Source organism: Numenius arquata, chromosome 9 (genome assembly GCF_964106895.1).
Source record: "Numenius arquata chromosome 9, bNumArq3.hap1.1, whole genome shotgun sequence".
Lineage (NCBI taxonomy): Eukaryota > Metazoa > Chordata > Aves > Charadriiformes > Scolopacidae > Numenius > Numenius arquata.
Window position 1 is genome coordinate 55,831,785 of NC_133584.1, and position 22,036 is coordinate 55,853,820.

Below are 22,036 nucleotides of genomic sequence, written 5' to 3' on the forward strand. Positions count from 1 at the left end.
CACCAACATGATTTCATGCAGAGGAATTTCCAGCCGTCTGACCAGAGGACTCCACTTGTCTGGTTTGGATTTACATCAAGAGGCCAAAAATAAAAGCGCATTTAAATCATTAGGTTACATGTGATTAAATGCCGTTCACCTCTTTCAGTAGCTACATCACACTTTGTGGTTAAATGCGTGAGGTGGGAAATGTCTCTCTTCATCTGCCGCGTGTGTATGTATACAGAAGATATGCACACACATACAGGGCTGGAATAAAAACTGGCCTACATCAGTTTTACACTGTGGAGTTACTCCTGCTGAGAAGAAAGTCAGACCCAGAGTGTAGGTACCTGCACGGGCTGGATGGCGTGCTCTGATCCATTCTGGAAGCCATCGCGTACCTCCTTAAATAAGCAGAAAATCAGGTCACTCCAAAAACCTACGTAGAATATTTACAGTAATAACAGCTCTGTGCTGCGGACCCTTCGTGGCACCGGAGCTGATGTAGGTACCCAGGGAAGGATCTTCTTGATGCTGGGGGTCAGCTCTGATTTTAACGGAGCAAGATAAGAATGCTGTTTGAATGCCCTTGAATCAATGAGGAGTTTCCTGTGCCAGGGATCTTGGATCAGGCTCTAATTAAGGACCAATATCAATGCTTTATGCTTTTTACACAGATTTTCAAGGTGCCATATAAATATATAGAGAGATATATATGTGTGTGTGTGCACGCGTATGCCTGCGTATCAACTTGTCATTAAAATTTTTCCTTCTTCCTCTTTAGTTGCAGAATTTCCCTTTTCCACTACAAAACCCCACACCTGTCCAAGGACTGGCATGAACCACAATTTGTCCTGCACTGTGACAACATTAAGTTTTCTCTGTCACACAGCCAGGAAGGACTAGAAATAGCTTTTAAAATTGTTTTTAGAGAAAAGGACTTGCTGTGTGATGGAACATATCAAGATGACAGATCTTTAACTTTGGCAGTTTGAAGCACAAAAAAGCTATTTCAGAACATTTTAAACAAGTTTTTATGGCTCCCTCTAAGCTGAGTACTGTTGGGCTCCTGGTAGCTCAAGTGCCTGGCAGCTTTACAAAACCAGCCCTAATATAAAAAATACCCAGTCTTTAAAACATATGTAAAATAGCTTTTCTGCAACATTTGTGGCACATAAAGTACCAAATACATGTTGGTGAGTGTGATATAAAGCTTTTATTGCCATTCATTTGGGATGACCCATATAACTCACTCATGATATGTTAATAAAAATGTTCTCCACTCTGTCTCTATAAAAACACACATATAAAGACCGCTAAAACAGTGGTGATAGCTGTGTGCTAACTTGTGAAGTCATACCGCAAGTTACATTTATCATCTGTCCTAAATTGCTTTATCTGCTTTCTGCCCAGTAATCAAAGACTGATTCTAAAATGCTCAGAAACAGCAGTTTGCAAAATAAGTTTGCTTGAGAAATAACTTTTTGAAACTTCTCCTCAAAATCATGCTGGCTGGAGGCCCAGAGCCATCAATATTCTGTCTGGTACCAGTGACAGCTTTAAGGACCAATATCTTTTGACCTGCCAAAACTGAGAATTGAAATTTTAGGCCATTGGAAGGAAGAGGTTTTCAGTTTTCTAAAATGATAACAAACCATCATCTTAATCTCAGAAATATGTACCATACTAGAGAATGTTTCTGAACTTTCTTATCATTCAGGGGCTTTTGTTTTTTTAAGACCTTGCTAATTGAGGTATGAAGATTTCCTGATGGAAATGTGAAAAATACTATTTTAAAGCAAAACAAAAATAAAACTAAAACTCTGTTTAAGTCCAGATGTGATCAGACTGTGAGGCCTCCAAGGCAGGGACTTGTAATGCCTGATTAGCACAATTAGGTGCAGCCATTCTGGGAACAGTAAATATTTACTATTAATGCATTAGCAGACAATTTTCTGACACAACTGTGCTGAGGTAGCTTTGAAACCATAGCATCATAGGGAGGGAGAGAAAAAAATGAAAGAATAGATATATATATTTATATATGTTCAAAACAGAGAATATGCAAAGCCCTAAAAACCAGTTGACAATATATTCTGAAGTCAACGAGGTTGATGATATTAATTATTAATTAAGGCATGTTCTCAAGCCTTTGCTGAATCAGGGCCTATATGCACAGGCCAGGCCTAGACTAAAATCCTTGCAACGGGAACAGTAGTTGGCAGATGCTCTTCTTTAAGAGGGAATTATTTCCCCTGTGTGTTTGAATATTCCTCCAAGTGCTGCTGGCTTTACTGGGATGCTTTGTTCTGTTTCCCAGCCGAGCTCCCATGCTCGCACACAGGAGCAGTAGCACAGCTGGAAGTGGATTAGAGCAATCTGGCGGCAGCAGTCCTGGGAGGAATTAAGCGCCTCGCTGCTGGAATGGGAGGCCTGAATTACATTATTATTTAGAATTGAGTTTTAACTTCATTGCTGTATGGTTTCACACTGGTGGGTAACTCCCCTCGTTGTGATATACTTGATGCATCTTAAGTATGTTCCCCACAGCAAAGACTTAGATGAAATCATGGCTTTACTCAGTGAGGTGTCCAAATCTTATATGAGCAAATGTCCAGATTTAAGCACCCAACTGGTCTTACTGTCCCGATTGTTCACGAGCTTATATTTAGCAATTGTAGACCAAGCTATCACATGATGGAGAGCCCAGTGACTGGCTCCTGGAACTCAGTTTGCAGAACTGTTGATGACTTCAAAGGGAGGAAGATTGGCCTGGAATCTGTTTTTCCCAAAACAGATTTTTCTGTTTTATGCATGCAAATGTTCTTCATAAAATAGCAGGGAAGAGAAGAATGAGACATAAATGAAAATCAGTGTTGCTAATTTTCTTTATTAGATCAGATCCCAAATAGTTGACCTTTAGCTTGAAAACAGTGCTGGGAATAAGGTGACTAAATGGGAATTGAAGACATAATTCTTTTCTAAATATCCCAATTCTTCTGATTGCAGAAAAAAATTCAGAATTTCATGAAGTTTGAGCCTAGAAGGAACATTGTGTTATTTACTATGATCTGCAAATCACCTACAAGTCAATTTTGCTCATTGGGCAACCATGTTAGCATTTCATCCTTTAGAGTATAAGGCTTTTTGTATCAGAGCAGAGAATAAGAGAAACTGAAGGGGTTTTGATGCATAATGCCCCTCTGAGGGGGGAATTTACTGGATGAGAGATGCCCAGCTGCTGGCAATAGGTGGTTCATATTGTGCACTGCAGAGGAAGGGGAATCCTGGTCATTCGGCCAGTCAAAGCTGCCAAAAAAATAATTTCCTGGACCTTAACCTGGAATTAGGATGACTGTGAACATGTGAGGAAAGCATCTATTCAGCAAGACTTTCTGCACCACTCCAAAGCATTGGTCGAACTGTTCCCACCTGTAGCAGAGAATGACCGGATGGACATGGATAAGCCATATAACACAGCTGATTAATTGCATATTGGGAGAAAAGATACTGTGATCTTTGCAAACATCTTAAGTCTTGAAGCACGAGATTTTATTACAGTCATTGTCTTAATGTTGAGTAGCAAATTCTCTGTGACATTGAGGGTGGTACAGTCAACCTACCTTGGTCCTTCTTCCAAGACCTAAAAGATGATATTAGGAATTTGAAAGGCCCATGACTTGCCCATGAGACTCTGTACCCCTCCAGCCCAGTTTCTCCTATTTCTTCCAGAACTGGATTAAAGTCTGGGTTTTCTTAGTCTCAGTATAACCACCCCAAGAAGTAAGTCCACTTCCCCTCTCTCCTTGTTTGTTCCTTAAACAGTTCATTGCTTTGGCAATGCGGAAAGTGAATTTGTCCAACTTCCAGCCATTAGACCTTTTCACATCTGAAAGGCTGAAGAGCTCCCTCATGCTTCCCAGATATTGTGTCCTTGAGTGAGCATCTGTGCACTCAGCCTTCTCTCTGATAAGCAGAACAAACAAACCCTTCAAACCTGATGTTTTGAGGCTTGTTTCCAGTCCTTTAGCACCATATTATTGTTCTTCTTCAACCTCTTGCTTGAATTTTCAAAGCCCTTTTTAACTGGGGACACAAGAACTGGGAAAAAATGTTCTTAATAGTTGTTGCAACAGGGCTGTTGCAACAGAGAGGATATGACCTCCCTACTAGTACTTGAAAAATTTTCATATATCCAGTCATAATTATAATATTTTTTGCTTCTGCTCCTTTCAGAGAGGTTAAGTTAAGGCATAATCACAATGATCCCTAAGTCATTTTATGGAGCTTGAAACAAAAAATGTCAAAAGCAGAGAAACAATGGAAAAGAATTAAGATGTGAGTCATTTGTAAATCTCATCGTCTCATGGTTTTTTTTGTATGTGAGTAACAATTTTTGAACACAAAGGGCAGAAAATACTTGGAAACATTAAAATAAAACTATTTGAGACTGAGATTTCCTAAGTGAACTGAGGGATTTGAGAACTCAATAAGCTTTAAAACTTCATCCTCAGGTGCTGCTAGCTAAGTATTGCTGCATTTCCCTCTCCTGTGTCTTCACTCCACCACTGCCGCAGTGAAATTACTTAGTTGAAATCGATGGGAGTGCAATTGGGATTATCCTGGTGTAAACAAAAGCAGACTTTATTCCACTACATGCCTGGGACTGGAGGAAATTGGTATTAAAGACGCAAGCGCCAACAGTCTGTAGAGGAATGATCTTTGCTTAACCATTAGAACACAAGGGGTCCCCACAGCACTGTCACTGAAGACCAGTTGCACTCTACCAGCGCTAACTTCACGCTTATTTTAATGCAGAAACATGTAGTTAGTTTTTCTTTGTTAGTCCCAGAATCATCTTGTTTGCTCTTTGACAGCAAAAGAAAATTTTACAATCTGAGTAAACACACAGCATCTTAAAAATCAAGATAGCGGAGCGATAATCTCATCCTATAAGTATGTAGGTTTATAATCTGCAGGACTTGATGGTGGGTTTTTTTCAGGTTTCTGATGCAAATCAGCTGCCGCTTATCTGCAGTTGGTTTAGGGACACCTGCACAAGAATAGCATCGCCGAGGTCAGGATTAGGCCCTCAGGGACGTGCTCTAGAAACGATGCTTGTCGCTTACGTGCCGCTACAGAGTTCCGATGATTTGTGAAATGCAAGTTAGGTACTGTTCTTCCTGGGGCACTTGTAGGCCAGTAGTTTTACATTCACTTGTTTCCTGCACTCTCGCTTGGACTTCTAAGAGACTTGGAAATGAACCCTTTTTTCGGTGCCTTTCTAACACCTGGGCTTTCTTCTTAAAAAACAGCCTTTGAAGGTTCTCCAGCTGCATTCTTCACGATAACATTACAAATATTACATGTATTTCTTGCCTCCACTCTAAAACCAAATAAGAAAAGGGAAGCAAGAAACCTGAGTTTTTAGTCTAAAACTAGAAGGAAGTCAAAACAAAATTCCTAGATGCTTGAAAAATGTTTCATTTTCTTCTTAAAGACTTTATTGATTCACCTGTTTCACTGGGTTTAATTTGGGAGTAGGATAGATGGCATCACAAAAATAGGATGACACCTCTTTTTTGGGGGGGCTATATTTACAGTTTATCCCCCTCAACCTGAAACATACTCCCATGGCTGGTGCATTACTGCTTTCACCAATGTAAAGTTTGTGGCTGAAGCGTGCTATTATCCTTATTTCGTAATAAGTTAGAAGGGAAGTTAGAAGGCAGAGAACTTAAATAATTTATATAAGGTCACGCAGTAAAGTTTGAGGAGAAGAGACCCAGGTCTCCTAAATCCAGGTAAACTCTTTAACCCTTGGATCATCATGCTCTGGTTTAGGAAAGGGTAACAGGGTAATCAAGGTCTCAGTCTTTCTGAGACCGAGACATACTTTCTGTGGAGTTTTTGAGACAGATCTGTCAAAATGTCCCAAAGTTTTGGGATGGAGCTGTAATCAACCCATCCACATCAAGGGTTTGTAGATGGGGTGGGGAAGGAAGGGAAGGGATGAGGGGTGATATGGGAGGGATCATCTCACCTAAGTCTGTCTAAAAGTTATACATTAGTCATTCAATAGTCCTGTCTTCTTTTGTGATCCATGGAGAGGGACATAAATCCATTTCTAAAGGGCAGTTTGATTTACCTTCAAATATGGATCTAAAGCTGGGAGAACTTACTTTAGGGGTGCTTGTCTTTTATTGTTATCTATAACGGAGACTTTGACAACTGGGTTGGACCTAATACTTAGATGGCTGAAGTTAGACAAGGTGAATCTTATCCATAAGGAATTCAATAGATTTTTTTATGTGTCTGGGTTCCAAAGGTTGCTTTGGGTATCCAAGGGCTGTATTTCAGCTCCATGTCCCTCTGAGTCCTGGCTGAAGTGCTCCTGGGGTTTAGCACCTCTGTTTCTCTCACCGAACATACACAGAACATATTTGCCAACATGTATGGAAAATATGTACCTATTTATGCCTGATTTAGGCATAGATTATGACCAAAGTTGTGTAGTTTCTTGCATGTGTGCATCTGTGTCTGTGTGACTTATACCTCTTCTGGTGTATGCTCACCTGAACACTGACCAGGAATAAAAATCCCTTTTCAAGTCCCAGCTCTGACTGTTCTGGAGGATGAATGTGAACCCCTGTCTCCTAGGGAAACCCCCTAACCAGGAAAGTAGAGTTAAGAAATAAGAGACACTGTATACTATATATTTTCTGTGTACACAACTAGGTGTTTGTTGATTCATTAAGTGAGTAGAAACAGGCAGATCACAACTTTTCAGCATGATTGTATGGGCATTTACCTTTATTGTGGGAACATACTCAAGTCTCTGTTCCAGTGAATATTGAATTATTTATCTCGAGTGAAACATCTTTAATAGGAGAGGTGACTCAGCCCAGAAACTCCCTTTGGCCCAGAGTTAGGCATCTAAATGCCTTGGATGCATGGGAGCATACAACCTCCATCCTTCCTCTCTGCATTTCCAATGGCTCTCTTAGTGACTGCCCACTCATTTGCCTCTCAATATAGACGCTGCTCAGAGCTGGGGATTTTACAAGGCAGAAACATGCCTGGAGAGGATGTTGCAATGCTCAAACTGGCAATGTACTTGCCCTTTGGGGAGTAAGCCCTAATATTTAAATAACTTTTAAAAACTGGGAGGTATTACCATCACTTAGGTGGACTGTGAAATTATATTCAAAGGGTAGGATTCATCTCACCTAACTTCACCTCCCTGAAAGTGAGGTGTCTAGTCTGAGCTAGTCCTTTAGGCTTCATCTGTAATCCACGCGGTGAGAAGGCCATGTATGGAATGAATCACACCAGTTTAAATCAGGTGTCCCAGGCAGCTGGAAGGAATTGCCCTCTGGAGACGCTTGGTACCTCTGAGCAGAGAGGAAACCTTCATAACCAACTTAGACGAGACACCTGACTCTTAAATGGCTAAACAGAAGAAATCAAGGCAGCCCTCAAATCTCAAGGGTTATATTGAAATCAGAGGGAGGAAGATAAACTGTTCAGTATATAATACAGTGACGCGTGTGTTGCAGTCGCAGCTCCTCCATGTGAAAAGGATTAATCCATACAGATTAAAGTTACAATACTCTGTTGAGCCTGCCTGAAAAAAAAATGAGCAGGATGGAGAAAAAAGAGAGTGCAAATATGTATCCTTGGTCTTTAATCAGACTGTCAAACTAGTAGAATGATATTATTTTCTTACCTTAAATTGAGTTTCTTAGCTGGTTTCCCTCTTCTACCAGAAAACAGTATTGGGTCTCATATAATATCAAACTGTGAATCTGGAAGTGATCAGGAAAGGTGGTTTGTTTTTTTAAAGGAGAAATAAATCTCAGATTGTTTGTGTGAGACGGTGAATATTTATGTACTGTTCCCCCTTTTTCCTCATTGCGTATTTCACCAAGTTCATTTGCGTGTGTTACAGGATAAATCTTACTGGAGGGCAGTGGAAGAAAGCAGTAAAAAGGAAAAGCATCAATCAGTGATCCAGGGTAGCAGCAGGAATCATTGTTCATTTTTGTACGTGGATTGTTGTTTGTTGAACTTGCCTGGGCTTGACAATTAAGGAACTTGCAGTTCTGCTGAGGTCAGTCTCAGGTGGTTTCAGATGATGGCTACAAAAGCCATTATGTTGCTGGGCTTCGATGATGTTGAAGCCTTGCTGTCACTGTGCTTTCAGTGGTGTTCACTTATGAAAAGGGCCACATATATTTCACTTTGTCTTGGAGAAAATATTTTGTGACAAAATGTTTATTTGACAAAAAAATGCCATGGGTTGTGTGAGTAACCTGAATTATTGGCAAACGTGGGTTGAATTTGGTGAATAATGACTTGTTTTGAAAGGTAAAAGTATTTTGTCTTAAACTTTTTGAAACAAAAGGTTATTTTCTTTTTAATTTGGAAATGACATTCTAATTTTGAAGATTACCAGTATTTTAGAGGTGATGTGAAAATGATTGAATGTCTAGGCATGACTTAACCAACCATCCCAAAACACAGGTTTCTTTTTGTTTTCATGTTTGTTTGGAAATCTTATGTTATTTTGTTTTAAGTTTGTTTAAAAAATTGAACTAATTTTGCTCTCTTTTAATGTAAATCAAATAGTTTTTATGTTCAATTTGGCCAAAGAATCAATTGTTCTTATTGCTCTTATTGTGCCCTCTATGCTTTGCATCTCTTCCCATAACAGCTATCAAGTAAAATCCTCATCCTGCAAATGGTTCCACTCAGACACATAAAATAGGAGTCATCTCACCTAATTTTAGCTATTTTAAATTTGAGTAGCCAGTCTGCCTATTTTCAAACGAGAGAGAGGCTCCTCTGGTGGTAATTCAGCTTTTCCTAGGCTACTATTTTAGGATGGAATGATTGGCCTTCCAGTGGCTCCTTCAGGCCACAGAGATTGGCGTTTATGTGCGTTGTCTGCTTTGCTATTTCTCCTCGTCCCGGCATTAAACAAGGAAGGAAATATTTGGAGTTCAAGGAAGGGGAAGAAGAGTCCTCATCTGACCTCTGCAAATGCTGTGGGTGTGGGCAGCCTGAATCAGTTTTGCTTTTTCCGAACCATTTTTCTTTTACTACTTTCTAGTTACTTTCCATTTTGCTTCAGCCTTATTTGACCCACAGAAAATAGAGATGGAAATGACCGATGAGGCTGGAAGTTTTATGGCCGGTATTATTTAGGAGCTCGGATTCACTGATTATAATAGTCCCTTTTGGCTTTAAAAGCTGCTGGAGAAATCCTAATCCCACTGAAGTCAACAGCAAAACTTCCATGGGCTTCGGTATGGCCAAAGTTTCACCTCGAGTACCTCGTAATGACTCTTTGTCATCTGGCCCTCCCCTTGACTTGCAGGATTGCTCCATGCATTCCATTTTCCAATGTTTTGTCAGTTGTGGTATTAAGTGCTTCAAGACACAAGGATTTCTCTTTGTCCCCTGGAAATCGTCGCACAGGCCAATAGTTTAAGGAAGTTCTTGCTTGGAGAGTTGAGTAACAGAGCCAAAGTCTGTTCTTGGTTGAACTGGACTGAATATGGAATAGCTTGTTGACAATGTGGAGTTACTCCTCTTTTATGTCAGTGTAACCGAGAGCACAATTTTGCCAATTATTAACTTTTGTTACATTATTTGTATTTCTGTGCATGTCAGGATTTGTTAATCTCAGTCTTCAACATCAAGTAACCTTTTGCTGAAAACAGAGCGTCATTGTGAATTAGGTATCATCAGCTAAATTGAACCTCACCCTGTACATTTGACAGATGGTAATACATTCATTAAGTGTTCTGTGGTTGCTTTGAGGTTGGAAAGTGCTATTTTTCTGGCTTCTAACTCAGGATTCTTAAGTAAAGTTGTATAAAAGCATAGTTTTGAAGGGAGAAGGAAAATCACAAAGAGCTCGCGAGGATTTTCTATTAATATCGTTGTTTACTATTGGTGGGATGACACAGCAGGACTGTGATTGCTATAAGTTCTCTTTGGCTGCGTAAGTAGCCCAGAGAAGAGTAGTGAAGGGTGAGAGAGATGGTTTCACCATGGATTTTGTATATATACACAGGTAGGACTTGGAATTTGAAATTATATTAAATACATCACTGTGGAGCCAATATGAATATGGTGCCTTTGTGCTGTCCAGAAGGATGGTTTCCAGGAGTTAGGATGGGTAACCTGGTGACAGGGCTCCCCTCGGAGAGTTGGTCACATTTGGGATCTCTAAATTCATGCTGAAAGTCTGCAGGGTGGGGAAGCAATCAGAGGTAGAAATTTCAAAAGCAGCACAGAGCCACATTCTCAGGCATAGTTCTACTTGGTGTTGTAATATTGAATCCTCCACCCTGACATTACCAAGACAATGCAAGGCTGAGATTAGACACTTTGGGAAAAAATTCTCCACACAGCTGATTTAGGGGTCATCTAAACTACTTGTAAAAGAGAGGACTCCACTGACCACAGAGGAAACTCAGGGTGTTTAATTCAAACCTAGTCATTTACTTTAGGGAGGATTAATCCCACTCATTGACTTGCAGTGGAGCCTCAGCTGCTATCAGCAAACGTGCTTAGTTATTTAATGATGTTTCCAAGAGGATAAGTTGCCAAGGGAATTAGCTGCTTAGCCACTTCTGAAATTCATTGTGGGTAGTACGTTCACAAATGGGGAATTAGTCACTTTTTAGTTAGTCACATCTTTTTAAATGTCTTCGTTCAGTCTAGTGCTGTGACTGGTATTCACAAGACCCCGTCCCTGGTGAGTGCCCACTGTCCCGTATATTCTCAGTGGAGACTATATATTGTCATCCAAATTTTCACAGAATAGCCATAGTAATGGAGGTTTAGCATTAATTCTTTCTTTTGCTGGGCTTGCTCAGTAATATGAACCCAGACAGCTCTCTCCTTAGCAAGACTCCCAAAACCTTCAGAGCTGTAGGGTATTCTGAGGAGGTTATTTCTTGGTCTCTGTTCATGTTTTTTCACCTCGCACATAATGTTCAAATATCAACCAGATAAGAGAGGAAATGAGAGAGCTTTTCTGACTTTTACCTGTGGTGTTAGCCTTCAGTGGTGATCCAGTGAATGTTGAGTCATTTATAGAAAGTGAAACAGCTCTATAGGAGGGCTGTACAAATTACCTGATACTCCACAGGTGGGGTCTCATCTGGCAGATCTGGGCTGACATCACATTGAAAAGGCATTTGAAACTCAGTCTTTCACTTTCCAAGAGAATGCTCTCCCTATACCACTGGTAAAATCACAGCACTTCTTTCAAAATTTTTTGTAAGAAATTACAATCTGACCTGTTTTTGATACCTCTCTCTTCTGGGGGGTCACTGGTGAATTCAAATATAAATTGGGTTCTCCCACCCATGCCAACATTAGACATTTGGCTCTCTCTTAGATGTGGGGGCTAGAAGCCTCTTGTTTCAATATTTTTGAGATTCTTTTATGCATCCTCCTACTTCGAGTAGGGATTTCCCTGAGGACCTTCTCAAGAAACATAAGACTTCATATAGACAAATCTGAATGTGTCAGGACACCTAGAAAGTAGGATTTGCAACATGGATATTTGCATATTTCAAAAAATATTTTCAAAAAATGCCTTGAAAACCATCAACGGGCTTTAAAAATCCAATCCTATATACCTACACTCCATTGGAAATGGCAATTTTAGGATCTTAATTCTCTTAACTTTTCAAAATTATGTCACTACTCTGAAGGCAGTTCTCCCATGTTCATTACTCTTCTATTTTCATAGCTTTTCTCAGAGATTTACTAGGATCAGGAGAGTTTTGATTAAATGGGGTCATTGGAGTCACAAGTAGTGGTCCAGTTCTTCACTATCAGGATACGAGATGGTCCTGAGCATGTGGTGATTTCACTTTGAGACGTCAGGATCCTGTGGGTTCCAGCAGAGCCTGTGAATTGGGTCACAGATGCGTGGAACCCTGAACATACGCTGATTTCTGGCCCAAAGCTGCCATATGCAAGTGCCAAGTATGAATTCAGATAGATGTTTTTCCCACTGTCACAAATAGGCTTTACTCCAGGCATTGTTTTTGAGGCAGCCATGACGCACTTTGATATATCAGTAAGAGTGAAAAAAAAACCCCAACTCTAATAAGTTCCAGAAAAGTTACATAAACACATCCCACCTGATGCTCCTGTCTTCACACACAAATAACCGACCCCACAGGCTAGCACGAAGCATCTGATGTAGTACCGATACTGGAAATATCGCACAGATGACTCAGAGAACCGACGATCCTACTGGGTGAAGGGGATACTGGAAAATGCTCAGTGTTAAGCCAGTTCTCTAAAATCTGAATGTGCAAAATTGAATTAAATCACAGTAATTTGACTCCATTGTCTCTAAATGAATTCATTGTAAGAGGACATAGTCTGAGGCTGACCAAGAGAAGGAGGACTATCTATTCAACAGGTGTTATGGGTCAAACCAAAAAGAGATTGCTAAATCTTTTGAGTGTTGCCACATGGGGGTATATTACATGCTCTACAGTTATTACCCTTCAGCAGAAGTTGTGCGGCGGAGCACAGCTGGAGACGATTACAGACACCACTGCCAGCATCTGACAGCAGAATGTCAGTGTCAAAATTCAATTTGAATTGATTAAATAAGGGATGGCAACACTTTTGTTTTATGGATGGCAGCACTTCAGTCGCTTTAGATGCTCTGCTTTCAGAAATAAAATTCTTTCCCTCCCTGCTATGTTTGTTGGGGTGTTTTCAGTTGGATCGCAGTCATTTCTCCAGTCAATCAATTAAGCCAGGATTTGCCACTGTGTCTAGGAGTCAGCCACAAAAGAGCTGGTATGGTTCCCTGGTGCTTGGCCAAGAGGCTTCAGTGGGAGCAAGACATCAGGCAGCTTAATTTGACTTCCACCACTGGCAGAAGGTTTAATGGATGTTAGGGCAGCAGAGAAATCATGTTCTGTGGTGTTCAGCTCCTGCTCTCTCAATGGCCCCATACGCACCGCCTTTTTCTCGGTGCCAAAAACACAGGGGCGGCCGACAGCAGAGCCAGCGGAGCTACCTGTGCCAGCAAGCTGCTCTACGCGGGGCGATCGCTGCTGCCTTCTGAAGCCCGCGGTGTGCTCCATAAATATATTTATCTCCATAGGCCTTGTAGTTCTACACCGCCTGGGTAACTTGACTCACTGAGTAGTCTCCCCTAAGTTAAATGGCAGTAAGTTACTCAGAGATATAAGATTTTACAGGATCAGGCCTTAAATGCTGACTCCAGGCCAGATCTGCAGCAGGTATAAATCACTGCAGGTAATTTTCACCAGCTGAAATTCTGGCCCTAAGCCCATGAGTCATGTTGTTATTTTTTCACATTGTAAATTCTTGCTGTTTCTTATTTATATTGCTTTAGCACTTTGGGGCGCTTGTCAGGGGCCAGGACCCCATCGTGCTTGTCACCCTTCGAGTGGAGATGCAACACATCCTTCTTGCCCAAGAGTGTTTGCAGTTTAAATAACATGCAAACCTGCGTACAGTCATTCAGCTTTCTCTAAGTGCATTATTACAATCAAGTTTTCCTATTATCCTGCTGGTAAAGCAAAAAAACACAAATTCTGTGCTTAGGTTGATATTTTTAAGCAAAAAAAAATACACTCTGCTGTATATTATGTCTACGTGGCATTTTAAGCCTGGAATTTGTTGGAGCCAGTGTCAGTGTGGGACATGGTGTTTAGTAATTGAAGTGAGAGGTCCAAGGGCTCTTCTCCAATGTGGTACCCGATTTAAAACATATCAAAAAGAGAATTTGCACCCAAGCTGAACCTGAAAGGAGTGGCATCTTAAGAGTGGCTAAATATCTCTTTTGTGTAGTCTTGTATTTAATTATTGTTATATTACTTCATTTCAGTTTCAGTGCATCTACCAGCGCTGTAGAGCTCTGGTTAGCATCTCTGGAATTATTGCTATTGCCTTTAATTACTCTGGAAGGGGTTTAGAAGTAGTAAACCTACCACTTTTTAGAGCTGAAGTGATGCTAGAAAATTCCTCTTCATTACAGTCCTACCTGGCTGCTTAGTAGCAGTGTACAGGGCTCCAATTTACTGTGTGATGGCCTCAACAGACCAGAAAAATATCATAGGGTGAATGTGTTTGATTCGTGTATCATATCGAAGCTGTTCTTTCCTTCCATGATCTCTTTCACTGCTTTGTTGGGGTTTTGCTAGTCATGAGAAAACATGGCACAACAGCTTCCTGTGTCCCCTTCTCCCATGGCAGGATGAGCTTTACCCTCAGACAGGCATTACTGGGCTGCTTTGTCATCAGATTGGGTAGACATTGAAGCACAAATTAACAACAAAGAAATGATTCTTGTCTATTTTTTTCTAGATGCTACCATAGCCATTGACAATGAGTGTTTCTAAGTAATTCTTACTCTGCCCTAATCATGTATTCATTGCTTTTTGCAAAGCCCTTGAAAGAGGCTTGGTGAAGGCTCTGAGGAAGCTGGATGACTACCTGAGGACCCCTCTGCCAGAGGAGATTGATGCAGACAGCACTGAAGAGGAGAAAGTGTCTAAACGCAAGTTTCTGGATGGAGATGACCTGACTCTTGCTGACTGCAACCTTCTGCCCAAACTCCATGTTGTCAAGGTAAAAGATGTCATGCAATGGTCAAAGATTCACAGAATCATGGGATAGTTTGGGTTGGAGGGGACCTTAAAGATCATCTAGTTCCAACCCCCCTGCCATGGGCAGGGACACCTCCCACTAGACCAGGTTGCTCAAATCTGACAATGAAGTGCCCTGCTCTGACAGCCATGAGCTAAAGCCAACATGTATTTCATCAGAGATATCTTAAGTCCTAGAAGAGCAGAGTTTGAAACACACTTTTTCTCGTCAGTATTTCCTATAGGTTAACTTAAGCAACTTTGTATTTAGTACATGGGTAAATTGTCCCTTCTCTAATTAGCGGCAAAGACAATATTAAGATCTAGGTATCCCATCTCTTTATTTTTACCCTGCTGCAAGTGGCAGCATACTTCATTTTAATTAGTTTCCATTATTCTTAAGAGAGATGTCAAAACTTTAGTCAGTTCCCACTCATTTGTAACTTAAGAGCTGCAGTCTGTCTTTTTGGAGAATATTTGTTCCAGCTGGTATTTCACACAGAGAAGTTAACAAATCAAAGTCACTGCCAAGGTCCAGGATTTAAGATGTACAATGGTCGCTGGTATAGTGCAAATGGTGTACATCATCTTGACTTCTAAATGTTGCATTTATATAATTTATCAGATTACATGTTTCTTTAGAATAAAGCAAGTACCTGGCAGACCTTGGCAAGCAAGAAAGCTAGGAATTAAGGCCAAGTCATGCATCTAATTTGGCTCCGTGAGCCAAAACATAAGCTGAGCCTGGAAGCTGACTGCACACATGCAAAAAATAGAAAAAAAAAAGTCAAAAAAAAAAGGGCATATGTCACCAGGTAAGAAATGTGATAATATCCTCACAGGTCTAGCTCTTTTTTTGGCTGGTCTTCATTGGTGATGTTGGAGTCAGACAATGCAAAATGAATGTGTGGCCCCTTACTGGTTCCTGTCTCCTTGGGATGGAATGAAAGATGTCAAAAGAGAATGAAAATCTTTCTCAGACAATCATAGCCATAGGATATTGCCTGAAAAGCATTTTGCAGATGGAAGAAAAGGGTAAATTATTAAGACTTTTTGATTTGATGGAAGATGTGTGTTGGAAATTGTGAAAATCTTGACTTAAGTTGCCCAGCAGGTTTTATCTTCCCCATGTGTGTGTGAAGCATCACTGAAGGCAAGAATGCTTAATTAAATGCAGTTTAGGACAGGATTTGGACTTGCATATACCAAGTGGATCCTGGCAATAAAAACAAATCACAGTCATTTCTGAGAACACGACTGTCCTAAGAAATCTGAGATGGAAAACAGCTCTACCATGTGCTTTAAAAATAAAGGGGAGCTCTGTGGCACATATGTATGTAATTTATGCCCAGGAACAGTTTTATACTGTCAGAAAAATTAGAGATTGGAAGCACTCATTAAATCAGCTAATCCATCCCTTCCTATCAGCTAGTTCATTCTGTCACCACAGGATTATTCTATACGATATATTCTTACAGGAAAACTGAAATATCCCAATCCAGCAAGCTACTTAACCAAACAACTAACTTTAAGCACAGATTAGTCCCATTGACTTCAATGGAAATATACAGGTGCTTAAAATTAAGTATGCACTTAGCTATTTTCCTCAATAAGGGCCTAAGTGTTTTTAGAATTTGAAAATTTCCCTTGATAGACAATTTCCTAGTCTAACAAGTCTTGAAATAACCATTTTCTCCCCCCGTTGATTCTAATACTCCTGTTTCTAATGTCTGCTAAATCATCTTGGTTTCTCAATCATGGTGCCCATACCACCCTGAATTCTGCCTTTGCATGAAAGCGGATACAGCTTTCCGACAGCTGTAGGTGGTTACATCCTCTGACACCATTGGCCAGGGAAAACATACTAGAAACAGAAATACAGTATACATAAAATATAATATAATGTTAAATATAAATATGTTAAACATATATTAAAATATATTAAATCATTAATATGAAAATACGTTATATATAGTTGTTAAAATCCCTTTCTCTGAAATTTATCTTGCTTTTTATGATTCAGCTAATCAGCTCGCTCTTATGTGGCATCTCACCTTTAAGCGATGTACTTAAGACTAATAAAAACCACCAAAACCCAACATGGTAAAATTAATGAACTTCAGGTACCAGAAAAGTCATAATTTGGTGACAGTAGCCAGGCCATTTATTTAGAGTGTCCTTAGGCCAAGTAGCACCCTTGCAAGATAGGGGACAACCAACAGTCACTTTTCAGGCTTTTCTATCATAAATCCCTGAATGTCCAAACACTTCTGTCCTTTGCTACTATTTATATGACAAGAAAGAGTAGGAAGCTCTCTAAAAAGAAATCTGGAGATATATCACTAGCAAGATGCTTTTTTTTCTTCTTTTATCTTTGGTTTAGATTGTTACAAAGAAATACCGCAACTTCGAGTTTCCGACAGAGATGACGGGGCTGTGGCGGTACCTGAAGAACGCCTACGCCAGGGATGAATTCACCAACACCTGTGCAGCAGACAAAGAAATCGAGCAAGCCTACGCAGACGTGGCCAAGAGGCTCAGCAAGTCCTAACTAACTTCAACAGTGGCTCAGTATCCCCTTTATACAGACTCTTCTCCTTGTTGCCTTAAGACATACTTTATCATTACACTATCTGGTTGGCATCCCTAGGACTTCAGCTGTTCACGTGTATTGGTCAGGGACAAATCTGCTTCTTCCTGGAGAAAAGAGAAGGCAGCTCTAGTGCAGGGGGTGAAGACCCTTTGAAACCTGAACATAAGATCTGGCTCAACTAGTGTTATTCGCAATCAGTATTGGAAATGAGTCCACTTAACTAATTTCTTGTTTCATGCTGGGGGTATAGCACCACCCGTATTCTTTGGAGTTTTAAAAATAGGAACTTAGCTGAAATTTCAAGTAAGAGAGTTAGGAACACACAGAACTGATTCTTCTCTTATTCAAGATTATTTCAAGGATGCTTTTCCCCCCACTACTGCTGAGATCCTTGAGGCAGAGCAAAATATGAGAGAGAGAGAGGGGGAAAAAAGGAGTTTGACCCTAAAGGAGAAATGGTCTTAGCAGTTATATTTAAAAAACCCTCTGAATGCTTATTCTGTCTTAGAAGGCCCAAGAGTCTATAAGGTATTTATTTTTAACTTGGCGCAAGAGGGGGAAGCCTGAGTGAATATGTCAGACTTGCAGATACTACTTTGCATAAAATTTGCATGATGCTGTTGGATCCGAATGTTTAAAGTGCAAGAGAGTGAATGAGCAAATGAGCAGGCAGCCCTCGGAAGAGCGGGGCTAGTGCCAAAATGCCCAGTGGATCTGCGGGTTGGTAGAGGCACACAGACGTAGCAATAACGGGGGCAGCGTATTGATTCCAGCGACTAGAGATGGAACTGGCACAGCAAACCCAACCACGTAGGACATTGTTGTCTTGACTGTATGGTTGCCAGTTCCTTTATGTTTGCTATCTTGGGAAACTTGGATAGGCAGGGGGAAGCTATTGCTGCACATGAATTCCAGGCAGGGGAAACGCTTTCTTCGCATTGGGCTCCAGGTGGGTCACTTTCAAGCGCTCATCATCTCACCCCAGCAGAAGTTTGCTCTGAGACCCTGAAAGAGGGCAGGCTAAATCAGAGAGGCACATTTCCAACCAGAAATTCAGCGAGTATTCTAGCAGAAATCCATGCATGATGCCTTAGTCCCACTCATCCAGGGTTTACCCTTCCAGGTTACACGGTTCTGAGTTAAGATTGTTTTCTAAAACCGATTATTTTATTCTATCTGTAGCGTCTGCCTGCCACAATCTGCTTTATACTAGTGATTATTTGCACGTTACTTTAGCAAATTCAGAATGACAGCTCTTTTGCATGAAAATCATGTGCCCTAATATGTACAACAGTGCACATGGCTCTCAATTTTCAGTTTGGGGAGGAATTTATCCTTGTTTTCAAAGATAAAATAAAGCTGAGCTGTAACGCGATGTGGCTCCACTTCTGATCAGAGCTGCTAGAGCTGCACTGATTTGAGGGGAACCCCAAGCTGGTGAGCTGTGACGGAGGGGAACCTCGCAGCGGGTTCGTTTGCAGCCAGAGAGATGGAGGACAGGAGACCGCATCGAGAGCCAGCTTCTGCCGTGTGATGCCGATGACAATCTGAAGCCATCTTGTTGCTTTGGTGGGATTATTCCGCTTTTCACACTAACCCAGCTGGGAGCAGAATGTCACTCGTTGACTGTGAAGATAGTTTGTGGTTGACTATTGTTTTGCATGCAATGGTCCATTTGTCCTGAACTTTCCAAAACCTTGGAAGAAAATCCATGAAATCCCAAGTCTTCCCCTAGAATGGGCTATTTTAACAATGGCTAGACTGCAGGGCAAAGGCTCACACTCTTTAAAATATTGCTGAGAAGTCAGCTGGCTCAGAGAACACTAATAGCAGCCAGAAAAACCTAATGAGATTAGAAGTGTCTGTGCAAGCACATGTGGCTTGTTAAAAACATTTCTTCATGGGATTGGAATTATTTGTGATTTTTTTTTTTTTTGGTAAATTAAGGCATTTATTTATTTATTTATTTTAATTGACTCACTCCTGTCTGTCTTTCTGGCTTTGTTTTCACTCAGCACACTGGTCAAGATGGCTCTGTCTGTTTAGAAAAGTATTATTAGAAATGTTCTGCAAATTTGTTTCTAGTGAAAACTCTTCTATTTGATGAATGGTCCCTGGGATTTTTTTTTACTTTCAGTAGGATTTGCCTAGGAGCATGCCGATCAACAGAATCCACATTTTCTCAGTTGCCTTTTTTCAGGTTTGTGCTTCAATTAGTGGCTTTGCTTAATCACAGCTGCAGTGAATCTTTGAATAAAGAGGCAGAGGCAGATTCTTGCTCTGTGCTTATTGTATTTAGTTCCTCAAAGAAGATTGTCCAAACATTCAGCAGATCTCAGGCAGGGTAAGTGAAAAGCAGTTCAGGGTCTGTCCTGATTTCTTCTGTCTTTGTGAATCTTCACCAATTTGCCGAATCCCATGGTTCTGAAATGTTCTACTTTGTTTTACTTTGGTTTTGCTAGAAGAGGGCCAAAACACAGTTGATCTGAGCAGCTTCAAATTGCATCTGTTTTAAAAAAAAATTATGTTTAAAAATGGTTGGGCCTACACCAAAAAAAACCCAAGCTTTTTGTAAGATGATTTTCATGTTCTTAAAATGCTTTTAGGATTTCATTTTAAAACCTGAAAATCCCCAAGCTACCTTCCCTTTAATTAATAATAAAAAAATCCTTAAATATCTTCATTTCTTTGATAACACTCCCAAAAATTATAAATATAATGTATTGATGGATATGAGAAAGAATATGTGGAATATTAAATAGTTTTCAGTTATCGTGCCTGTTCTGTGTGAATTCAAATCTTGCTCTGCCTCCTAACTTTGCATCTTACTCACTCTATTATGGGCTGATCCAAGATTATGGACAGGTTCAGGCATTCCCTGACCTTTGTTTGGGTTTGAAATCCAAGCTCATGTTTTCAGATCTGTAACTTTTGCTCACCTTTGTGCTTTTTGGCTTTAGCCATAGTCAGAAGCAGGAAATACTGGAAATCATACGTAGAAAAGTGTTTTGCTAAGATTTTGAGCTCAGTTCTCAAGACTCAGGATCCATCACCAGTGAGATTTTAAAGGGCTCCAGACTCCTTTAGGCAGGGTATTTTTGGTGACCTTCCATTGTATTTAGAATTATAAGTAATAAATATTAATCATACAGGATTGTATATCTACATTGGCAAGGCAGCATTTCTGAAAAGAATCTAAGTGACAAGACAGACATTGCAGATTTACAATAACTTTGTTCATAAATTTTTTGCAAGATGTAAAGAAAGACATAGTGCAGAGGGGGAAGAAGCCAACAATGTGGATTTAATCATCTACATTTCAGAAATGCAGACCAAATGTCTGTAAAGATGTCCATTTCATCCAAACATTTCTTAGATATTTATTTCAAAGCTCCCTGTTCAGTCAATCCAACACTCCATTCATATTGGAACTAATATTGATTTTTCTTCTATTAGCAGAGGTATGGGAGTACTAGAGGATCCCATATATTAGTTATTCTTATTTTCTGTTGACCTCTTGGCAATTCAAAAAGTCTATCTTGCTGCACAGGTAGGACTAGGGAAGTATCTGTTTGAAGACTGTTTAAAAGAGAGCTTCTGACAAACATTTTTTTCCAATAGAAAGAATCATACAGTGATATTGCTTTATCAGGACTGATGTGGAATATAGAGCTACAGGTTACCAGCACTTCTATGTTTGCATCAGCTGAAAAGCCACTGCCGTGGAGGAGTGACAACCTATATCACAGAGAAGCTAGACATCTTTCTTTCCTACAGGAAATTTCAGCTGAATTGCACGTGGCATTTATTTTGAATATGTATTTATTTTATTTTAACCCCTAGCCATCTTTCTTCCTCTCTCATCCCTGCTCAAAGTCAACTCCAAGTTAGCTGTACCCATTCTGCTGTTTCCTTAGTGCTGAGTAGGAGGGTGCTCATGGATGGGCACATGGGGAAGCACCTTCTAGCATAACCCATCTGTCTGGTGGGATGAAGCAAAGAGAGCCCCCTTTCTACATTGACTACGTTTGGCTAATTAGCCGAGTTTAAGGTATTGCAAAAATTTAGGCAGTGGAAATCCCACTTATGTAAAGCCCCAGAAACATATGGAAACATTCACTTTTTAAAATTAATTGATGTTTTAAAGAAAAGAATAACCCCGATGTCTTGTGTCCTCCTTCGTGTGTATTCTTTTAAGCATCAGGAAGTTTGCACTTGTTTATTGTTCTGCTAGATATACTCATTCTTCTTGAATTGTTTTTGATATTAAGAAATATATTTCCAGTAAGATTTTTGCCTTTCTGCTGAATCTTTCATCTCTTCATTAATTTTGATGTCTGCGATGACCTAGCAATTCCAGAGGAGGCAGGAAAGCTGTGAGGCTCATACTTGTTGAGAAGTTGAAGGAGGTAATGATTTTTCTTGGAGAAAACAGTATTAAAAGCATTTTTAAAAAAATGTGTCTTTTCATCTGGGATACTTTAACCAAGAGTGACAGACTGTTTAGTCTGGACTGTGATTTTTCAGAACACAGACCTGAGCAAGCCACCACGTTTAAGGTAGCTTTGCCTATGGATTTCCCCAGGATATGTAGAGATATTCCCTCTGAGATAGAAAATTTCCCATTTCCTTGGTCAGGAGGGATCTGCTGGGCTGTATTGACCCTGAACTATGAGAACCCACCAGCTCAGTGCTAGGCAGCGAAAGTAGGCGTCCTGTTCCCTTCTCTCACCTTTCAGCTTATGTGCAGGGAAAGCAGAAGTCATTAATCTGATTTATTTCCTTGCCCCAC

The 22,036-nt window shown here is 40.3% G+C and overlaps 1 protein-coding gene across 3 annotated transcripts in view; it reads left to right on the forward strand.

The window, feature by feature from the left end:
- The window catches only part of CLIC5 (chloride intracellular channel 5), a 78,014-nt gene extending 56,319 nt beyond the window's left edge, over positions 1 to 21,695 (forward strand). For 2 of the 3 annotated variants that reach the window (XM_074153041.1, XM_074153042.1), the window contains exons 6-7: positions 14,453 to 14,634; positions 17,035 to 21,689. In XM_074153041.1, coding sequence (XP_074009142.1) covers positions 14,453 to 14,634; positions 17,035 to 17,202 — 350 coding nt within the window. In that variant the 3' untranslated portion in view covers positions 17,203 to 21,689. Of the gene's footprint in view, positions 1 to 14,452; positions 14,635 to 17,034 lie in introns of all 3 variants that reach the window. The other variant, XM_074153044.1, reaches the window with a different exon arrangement.
- Positions 21,696 to 22,036: the final 341 nt, after the last annotated feature.